Here is a 10,135-nt window from a genome sequence, read left to right as displayed (position 1 = left end):
AAACTTAAAATTTACAAAAAAAAAAAACAAATAATAAAAGTAATTAAAAAATTTCAAAACTTTTGACATTCTGAAAATATTCACACTCAAAAAATTCTAGAGAATCGAATAAAAATAAATCAAACAATAGTAATAATTAAGAAAGTTTAATAAAAACAAAATTAAATAAAAATTAAAAATGCGAAAAATTTATGAAAAAAAATCAGTTGCTCGCTAAATTGAAAAAAAAAATCAAAAATCTAAACTATAAAAAGCTAAAAAAAACCAATCAAAACGAATAAAAAAACAAATAATCCAGATAATGATTCAAAATTTATTGAAATATTTAATTTTAAAAATCAAAAGAACGAAAAAAATATAAAAAAATGCAAAAATAAACGAATAACATAATAAAGATTATTTTGCTTTCATTTTACCGATCTTTTCTCTTGATGAACGTCAAAAGATTTTCTTTGAATGAAGATTCTTACATTAATGACCTTTACACAAAATCAAGCCCAACATTACTTTTTACTGCTTCTAGATTGCCCCTGATTTTTTTCAATAACGAAAGTAAGACGTGATAAACACGGTTTAGAAAATCTTTCCCGAAATTTCAAAGGAAAAATAAGCGATATTTCCGTGAATCTCTCGTTTTTTTCTCTTGTCTCAATTCGTTTTGTTCTCTTATTATCACCAAAATTGATGATTTATTTATTGTTTACAAACAAATTTAATCAGACGTTTACCTGCGAATGTATTAGTGTAGTCAAAAGTTATGAAGTTCATTCATAGATCATTTTACTGATATTTCAGACAAGAGATAAAGTAGGTCATAGTGGGAACAACTTTCAGGTTAGGAAATGAGAATTTCTAACCTATCACGCCAACGTCCATTTGACCCTCCTCCTCCCTTTCCCCCGTCGCTTCGCGAATGATTCAAAAAAACCAAACCACATCTAAAAACAAACTTAAAAGTCAAACCTTTCTCACAACTCCGTGACCGAGTAGAGATCGTTGTTGGCCTGCAGCCCGCCCCGCTGCAGCGACCGGTAGTACACGTTCGGATTGACGTTCTTCGTTCCACCTCCACCTCCCGGTCCCCCTTCGGAACCGGGCCTCGGATCGTGGTGGTACTCGTGGCTCGTGGCTCCACTACTCCGGTGCGAACTCCGCTCGCGTTCCCGTTCCCGGTGCTCACGCTCCCGCTCCCGCTCACGGTGCTCGCGCTCACGCTCGCGAGCCTCGTTCGAGCGTGACTTGCTCAAAATGCTCTTTGGCTGCTGCTGCTGCTGCGGTTGAGTCACAGCCTGCTGTGACTGCTGCTGCTGCTGGGGGTGGTGATGGTGATGGGACGCAGCCTGCTGCGATTGCTGCTGCATTGGCGGAGTTTGCGTGCTGAACGAAGTCGTGGTCGAACTGCTGTTGTGATGGTGATGGTGGTTCTTCGGTAGCGTCTGGTAGCTTTGCTGCTTCTGCTGCTGCTTCTCGATATTGCTCGACTTTTGATGGTGTTGCTGGGGGTCGCCGCGATCGCCGCGCTCGCTGCTGCCCGAGTACGACCGGTTCCGACTCGATTGCTTCGACGATTCGTGCCGTGACGATGGCTCGTAGCCCAGCGATTGTGGCTGCTGGGGCAGATGTTCCCGCTGCCAGGGTTGCTGCGTCAGCTGGTGGTACTGCTTAAAGTGCAGCTGGTTCTGCAGCTGCAGCTGGATCGCGCTGAAGTTGGTCTTGCCGGAGCCACTTCCGGGTGGGGCGCCGCCACCGGTGATCGTGCCCATGTACGAAGGCAGCGAGGATGAGGACGACTGGTGCGAGGGGGGTTGAGGTAATGGTTGCTGGGGGCGACCGCCGCCGCCGCCACTGGATGAGACGGACGAGGCGCGCGACTGGTACAGCGACTCGTCTTTGTGGCGGTTCTTGGGCGGAAGCATCGGGGGAGTTACCTGGAGGAAGGGAAAGATTTGTTTTCATTAAAATATCGTTGACAAAAAATTCTAAATTATATAAATGGCCTCATTTGAAAATGTCAAAAATTTTCCAAGTTCTTAAAAATTTTAGAAATATTAGATTTTTAAAAAATGGAAATTTTATATTTTTATGATTGAAACTATATTAAAAAATTTAAAAGTATTCATAATATTGCTTATTGCGAGATAAAATCACGTTTTTCCTTTGCTGTGAGTGACAGGAGATTATTGCCGCCTAACTACCGCAGTGTAAAAAACAGCAAGTTGAACTGAAATTTTGCGTTGATTTGGCTGTCAACTGAGTTTGTTTTGAATATTTTCTCAAAAGTCAACTGAAAACTCAAGGCAACCTTAAACAACAGCTAAAAATTTGTTCTGCGGTTGTCATGCGACTATTACCTTGCGGTCGTATCACCGCGCGTGAACTCTAATAATTGACGCCCGCAGTATATTAGAAATTTAATAAGTTTAAAAAAAAGTTTTAGAAATTTAAAAAAATTTCAAAAATTTTAAAAACTATCCAAATTTTAAAATTTTTAGAAATTTTTAAGGATTTTTTTAGAAAACTTTAGAAATTTAAAGAAATTAAAAAAAAATAAGAATTGTTTAGAAGTTTTAAGAATTTTATAGATATTTTTAGAAATTGTTCAGAACTTTTCAGAAATTTTCCAAAAAATAAGAATTATTTAGAAGTTATCAGAAATAAAAAAATAGAAATTTTTGAAAGTTTTTAAAATTTGGAATTTTTGAAATTTTAGGATGATAACGAATGGTAAAATCTTCAAAATAATCAAAAAAATTAAAAAAATATATATTTTTTTAAAAAGATTAAAAATTTTAAAATTTCCAAAATTAGGCCGTTGCAAAAATAAAAATTGAAATTACAAGTCATGGTCTCAAAATTTGAAAGAAAAATGTGCTTAAAATGCATTTAACACCTGCCAGTTGTTTTGCAATCATTAGTTTTCATATGGAAGTATTGAAGAGATTTTTTTTTTCGCCGAAAAAAAAACTTTTTGCGGTGCGTACATTGGATTTTTACAAAAACTAAAAATATTTTTGATCGATCCCGATCCCAGACATGTTAAATATGATTTTAAATGCAGGAAAATGCATATCAAATTATTTTCAGTTGGTTGGATCCCAGACATGTTAAATATGATTTTAAATGCAGGAAAATGCATATCAAATTATTTTCAGTTGGTTGGACTTCTATTTCCTTTGAAATTTTAAAGTTATTTGAAAAAATATTTTTTTTGCCCCTGATGTTTCGGACTGATTTGGGGGACATAAACTTTGAAAAATATTTGCAACGGCCTTATGAAATATTACAAAACTTTGGAAAATTTAGAAATTTTGTAAATTTTGTAAATTTTGTAAATTTTGTAAATTTTGTAAATTTTGTAAATTTTGTAAATTTTGTAAATTTTGTAAATTTTGTAAATTTTGTAAATTTTGTAAATTTTGTAAATTTTGTAAATTTTGTAAATTTTGTAAATTTTGTAAATTTTGTAAATTTTGTAAATTTTGTAAATTTTGTAAATTTTGTAAATTTTGTAAATTTTGTGAATTTTGTAAATTTTGTAAATTTTGTAAATTTTGTAAATTTTGTAAATTTTGTTAATTTAGTAAATTTTGTAAATTTTGTAAATTTTGTAAATTTTGTAAATTTTGTAAATTTTGTGAATTTTGTAAATTTTGTAAATTTTGTAAATTTTGTAAATTTTGTGAACTATGTGAATTTTGCGACTTTTGTGAATTTCGTAATTTTGTAATTTTGTGAATTTTGTGAATTATGTGAAAAATTGATATTTTAGATTTCTTAGATAGTATTGTCAGATATTTGATATCCCTTACTCATTGTTAATAACGTTTCTGACTGCAGAGTATTTTTACTCATAGACCTAATAAAAAGCTGCAGGTTGTTATGTTAAGCATGACCATAATTACTAGGGTAAGTGGTAACCGTAATTGGTTAACATTGTTACCAGGTTGTCGTCGATACCGGTATACCTGCCGGATACCGCGGCTGTATTTTCCCTGCATAACATTTGAAGTTAATTTCTCATAAAAAAAAACCCAAAAAATACGTATTTTTCACTCACCTTCGGCGGTATCGATGGCTTCTGCTGCACCGGCGGCGGCGGCTGAGCCGCCTGATGCTGGTACTGCTGCTGCTGATGGTGACTATTCTGCTCCTTCAGCGAGAGCGAACTGTGCTTGCTGGGTCGCTGCAACGACCTGTACTGGTTGAGCGTGGCCGCACACAGCGGCTGCTGATTGTTCTTGTGCTGCTGCTGGGCCGCGGTCGGAATCTCTGGCAGTGGCTGGTTGATGATGGAGACGTTACTCCGCGTGGTTGCGGTCGAGGCCGCCGACGAGGGCGGTGGACTGGCAAAGGCCGATCCGGCGCCGGTTTCGTGATAGAGTTGGTTCGTGCTCGAGAGTGATCTGTGGTGGGTTTGGGGTTGGGGCTGAGGGGGTGGAGGAGGTTGCTGGTGGTGGTGTGACGTGTCGATGCTGTAGACCGTTGGCTGGGGTTGGTGGTGTTGCTTGTTGCTGTCCAGGTTGGATTCCTTCTTGAGGATTGATGTCGTGGTTGGGGTGTTGTTGGCGGACGGCTCGGAGAATCCGCTGGGCTTCTTGTACGGGAGGGTGGCGCACGAGTACGACTGCTGTTGGTACTCCTTGGACACGGTCGAGATGTTGAGCTTTTGCTGGCGTTCCGGCTTGGCGTCTTGGAGTTGCATGTGCTGTTGTTGCAGGGGTTGTTGGAGCTGTTGCTGCTGCTGTTTGAACTGCGGCGTCACCATCGGCTGTTGGACGTTCTTCAGCAGTGGGCTGGGACTGGTTTCTCGGCGACCGCTGGAGCTTCCGATGCCGGCCGTCAACGATCCGCCGTACCGGCCACCGTGCCGCAGTGTTGCACACTTGTTCACACTCGCCGACTGGCCCTGCTGCTGCTGAACGCCGCCGGACGACGTCGTCCGCACTGCCTTCGGTCCGATACTCACGTACTTGGGGTCGAACCGGTTGAAGCCGTTGTTGGTAATGTCGCGCGGGTCCTTCTCCGAGAGTGTCGCCGTCGAGACTGTCAGTTTCATATCTGCAAGCGAACCAGGAGGCGCGTTAGACGATTGCTGATGATCATGATCAAGAGTTGCTGCTGCTGATTGCGGTTGTTGTTGTTGTTGTTGGTTATGGTGATGGTGCTGAATTGCTTGCTGGTTGTGATTTTGGTTTTGGTTGTGATGACGCTGCAGAGTGGTTGTGCCAAACTCACCTAACTTATTGCTGCCTGCAGACACGTTGCAGGCAGGCGATTCTCAGTAGAAGTCGCTCGATTCGAGCGTTTTACACTGTTTACTAAGCGTGGCGTACTTGCCGTTGTTGGGGCCCGCTATGTGGCCGCTCGCGTGCGACGGAAGCCGACCGAGGGTGTGGTGGCCGGACGCTCTGCAAGTATCGGGAATCGCCCCCCGAGGGGGATCGAGATTAGTTTTTGGAAAGGCATTAAGGTTGGTGTAGAACGGGGGGTGCAATTTTGAATTTTGATCCTTTTGAGATTCTTGAGCAATTCTCGGGACATCAGCCTCTTTAGTTCGTTACTTTGGAAAATTTGAAAAATCATTTAAAAGATTTGTCATATTTGTTTTTGTTTGATGTTTGTTTTGAACATTAATACTGAAATCCAATCCAATACAACAAGTCATCATTGTGGTTGACTTCACGCATTGGCCTGGCCACTTCAATAACATGCATTAAAATCTTGGTTTAAATTGATTGTAGCCTTTATTTTTCAACAGTGAAATTTTTCAATACAATATAATAAAATTATTCTCAATATTCCAAAATAAAGCTGAATATTACATTTCAAAACAGTTAAAAACATTTTTAATTTAGCCCTTTTAAATATTGGGCAAGTTCCGGGAGTACAACCTGCAAACACACCATTTGTTCATCGACTTCAAAGCGGCGTACGATTCGGTCAAAAGAAACGAACTTTGGAAGATTATGGTAGAACACGGCTTTCCGGCGAAGCTTATAAGACTGATTCGTGCAACGCTCGACGGAGCAAAATCAAGCGTGCGAATAGCCAACGAGACATCTGAAGCTTTCGTTACGTTGGATGGATTGAAGCAGGGCGATGCTCTCTCGAACTTACTGTTCATCATAGCGTTGGAGGGTGCTGCGCGAAGGGCAGGCGTGCAAAGAAACGAAACACTCATCACTAAATCGCACATGCTACTTGGATACGCTGACGACATCGACATCATTGGTATCGACCGTCGTTCAGTGGAGGAGGCGTTCGTCCCGTTCAAGCGGGAAGCTGCGAAGAGCGGACTGACCATTAACACTGCCAAGACCAAGTATCTGGTTGCTGGCAGAGCGCGTGGCAGTGCAGGTGATGGTGTTTCGGAGGTGGAAATAGATGGAGAAAGATATGAGGTGGTGGATGAATTTGTATATCTTGGTACACTCGTGACGTGCGGCAACGATGTGAGCTGCGAAGTGAAACGGCGGATTAGTGCTGCAAACAGGGCCTTCTACGGTCTTCGTAGCCAGCTAAGGTCCCGCAGCCTAAGGACGCCTACGAAAATCACGCTGTACAGGACCTTGATACTCCCTGTAGCTCTTTACGGTCACGAGTCGTGGACGCTAAAGGAGGCTGACCAGAGAGCACTTGGAGTCTTCGAGCGGAGAATCCTGCGTTCTATCTTCGGCGGCAAGCAAGTAGGAGACCGGTGGCGCAGGCGCATGAACTTCGAGCTGTACCAAGACTACAAACATGCTGATATCGTAAAAGTCATCAAGCACGACAGGCTGAAGTGGGCTGGACATGTAGCCAGAATGTCGGACGAGCGGGCGGCTAAAACGATATTCAGTAGCGAACCTGGACGGGGTCGTCGGCTTCGTGGAAGGCCTCGTACGCGTTGGCTGTGTGCAGTCGACGAAGATGCAAGAGCGGCCAACATTGTGGGCGACTGGAGACGAGCGGCCCAAGATCGAGCATCCTGGAAATCTTCAATTAGTTCAGCGTTGGGTCGATAGACCTGTTGCTGATAAATTAAAGTAAAGTAAGTAAGTAAATATTGGGCTTGAATTTGAATTTTTTTTTTAATAATTATTCATATTTTTTGAGGGTCTGAAAGAGTACTTCTTCGAAATTTGATTTTATGGATGGTCAGATTTGACAATTCAAAACCAATTTTCAGATGACTGACACATTTTTTGATGAAGTACTAATAGTAAAATTATAAAATTAAAAAAAAACAAAAATTCTGAAAAAATCTAAAATTCATAATTTTTTTTATAAAATTTCAAAAATTTCCAAAAATTTCCAAAATATCCAAGAAATTTAAAACATCCAAAAAATTTAAAAATTTCAGAAGGTCTAAAAATTAAAAAAAAAAACTATAAATTCGATAAATTCCTAATACTCCAAAAATTTTAAAGAAATCCGAAAATTCTAAAAATTCCAAACATTCTATAAAATCTCAAAAATTCCTAAAAATTCTAAAATAAAAAAAAAACTAAAAAAATCCAAAAGTTACAAAAATTCACAAAATTTCTAAAATTCCAAAGGTTTCAAAAAATTTAAAGATTCAAAAATACAAAAAATTCCAAAGTTCTAAAAATTTCTAAAAATCCAAAAACTCCAAAATCACCCAAAATCCAAAAATTAAAAAAAAAAAAACAAAAATTGAGAAAACCTTAAAAATTATATCAAATCTTAAAAATCTTAAAAATATCCCAAAATTCTAAAAATCCAAAAATTAAAAAACTAAATTCCTAAAAATTCAAAATTACAAAAAAAATCACAGAATGAAAAAAAACCAAATCTATTTAAATTCCAAAAACTCTTGAATTTCCAAATTGAAAAAAAAAAACAAAAGTTCCAAAAGTTCTTCAAAAATCCTAAAAATCAAAAAAATTAAAAAAAAAAAAACAAAAACTCCAAAAACTCTAAAAAATAAAAATAAAAGTAAAAAAAAAATAAAAAAAACTTCAAAATTCTAAAAATTCTATTAAATCTAAAAAATCCAAAATTCTGAAATTCAATAAAAAATACAAAAATAAAAACGAAAAAAAAATCCAAAAAATCTTAAAATTTCAAAAATATAAGAAAATAATAAAAAACAAAATCTAGCAAAATTCCCAAAATTCTCGAATTACCAATAAAATATTAATTTCAAAAATAATTAAAATTTTACAATTCAATAACAAAAATTTATAAATTCAAAAATCCCAACAGAAAAAAAATCGAAGAAAATTTAAAATTTTAAAGATAAAAAAAATTCAAAAATTATAAAAATTTCAAAAATTTGAAAAAAAAACTTTAAAAAATACAAAATTTCCAAAAAAATCCAAAATTCTAAAATTAAAAAAAAATCAAAAACTCCCAAAACTTCTCAAGATTTCCAAATTTTAAATATTCCAACAATTCTAAAAATTCCAAAAATTCCAGAAATTCCAAAAGTTTAAAAATTCTAAAAATTCAAAAAAAAATCACAAAATTAAAAAAATCCAAAAGTTCAAAAAAATCTTAAAAATCCAAAAATTTTAAAAAAATCCAAAAAATCCAAAAATTTAAAAAGTTTAAAAATTTCTAAAATTTTAAAAAATCAAAAAAAATCCAAAAACTCCAAAAGATTCAAAAATTCAGAAAAATCTAAACTTTACAAAAATTCCATAAAATCTTTAAAAAATCCTAAATAAACAAAAATAACAAAAAAATTCCAAAAAAAAATTAAAATTCGAAAAATAAAAAAAAAACAAAATCTTTAGAAATTCTAAAAAATCTCAAAATTCAAAAAAAAAAATTCCAAAAGAATTGAAATTTTTAAAATAAAAAAAAAAACAAAAATTTCTGAATTCCAAAAATTTCAACAATCTCAAAAATAAAAAAAAAACAAAAAAATAAAAGTTTCTTAATATACCAAATATTCTTAATATTCCAAAAAAATCCAAAAAATTATCATAATTTTAAAAAGTTTAAAAAATCCAAAATATCAAAAATTTAACAAAATTCATTCAAGTCCAAAAATTCAAAATTCTACAAATTTCAAAATTTTAAAAAATTAAAAAAAAATTCTGCAAAAACTCCAAAAATTCAAAAATGTCTTTTATTTTAAAAATCCAAAACAATCAAAAATTCTAAAAATAATATTTTTTTTTAATCCCAAAATGCCAAAAATATCAGAAAGACTAAAATTTTTAAAAAAATTTTTAAACCCGAGCAGACGGAAATATTTTGGGAATAACATTTTTTGATATTTAAAAATACTTCGCCAATAACATTTTATGTTATTTATAACAAGATTTGTCATTCGTCGTTTTGATGTTTTTGTAATTGGATTGTTATTGTTATAACAGACTAATAACATTTTTAGTTATTCTTCGAACAAAGCTTTGTTATGATTTTTTGTTATTTTAACAATTAATCCGATCATCCCAATAACAGTTGTAGGTATTCTTCCATAACAAAAAATGTTATTCCCGAGTTTTTTGGTTTTCAACCAATATCAAACCAATAACAAATTTCGTTATGATAACATAATTTGTTATTAAACTCTTATTGAAAAATGGATTTTTCAAGAAGAATCCATAACACTTTTTGTTATTTTAACAGTATTTGTTATTGAAATGGCATGAATTTTGTTATTACCGTCTGTTCGAGAAATTCAAAAAATTCTAAAAAATCCAAAAATTTAAAAAAATCTCAAATTAAAAAAAAAATCCACAAAATTTAAATGAAACCAAAAATTCCAAAAATCCCAGAAATTCTAAAAATTCAAAAATATCTTAACAATCGAAAAATTCTTAAAATTCAAAACATCCTTATATGAGATATTTAAAAACTAATAATTTATATTTTTAACATTTCCCATTTTTTTAATTTTTATTCCTTAATTTCAGATTTAGATTTCAGATTCAGAAATTCAATAATTTAAAACATTTTAAATTTAAATATTCCAAAGCTAGAGAATTTCTAAATATAAATATAAATATAAATATTAATAATGATTTTCCAGCTTTTTCCAACGCTTTAGTTAAATTAAGGTTTAGTTAAACGATAGCAGTATTGGCTGACATTCCGGAGAATTGCTCACCTAGATCGTTGTTGGCGCATGTTTTTTTTTAACACAAAAATGCTAACACGAATTTAACGGACAAAACAG

The 10,135-nt window shown here is 34.6% G+C and overlaps 1 protein-coding gene across 4 annotated transcripts in view; it reads right to left on the bottom strand.

Annotated features, from left to right (window-relative positions):
* Positions 1-758: 758 nt before the first annotated feature.
* The window catches only part of LOC6054510 (protein tweety-2), a 142,185-nt gene continuing 132,808 nt past the window's right edge, over positions 759-10,135 (bottom strand). For 3 of the 4 annotated variants that reach the window (XM_038262655.1, XM_038262657.1, XM_038262656.1), the window contains exons 8-9: positions 5,236-5,408; positions 4,923-5,058 (exon numbers count right to left, since the gene is read on the bottom strand). In XM_038262655.1, the coding sequence (XP_038118583.1) occupies positions 5,279-5,408 (130 nt within the window). In that variant the 3' untranslated portion in view covers positions 4,923-5,058; positions 5,236-5,278. Of the gene's footprint in view, positions 1,929-4,057; positions 5,059-5,235; positions 5,409-10,135 lie in introns of those variants that run through there. The other variant, XM_038262654.1, reaches the window with a different exon arrangement.

This window comes from Culex quinquefasciatus, chromosome 3 (assembly GCF_015732765.1).
Source record: "Culex quinquefasciatus strain JHB chromosome 3, VPISU_Cqui_1.0_pri_paternal, whole genome shotgun sequence".
In the NCBI taxonomy this organism is placed as follows: Eukaryota; Metazoa; Arthropoda; class Insecta; order Diptera; family Culicidae; genus Culex; species Culex quinquefasciatus.
The sequence above is the reverse complement of the archived record's forward strand: the minus strand, read 5'-3'. Positions and strand labels throughout refer to the sequence as shown.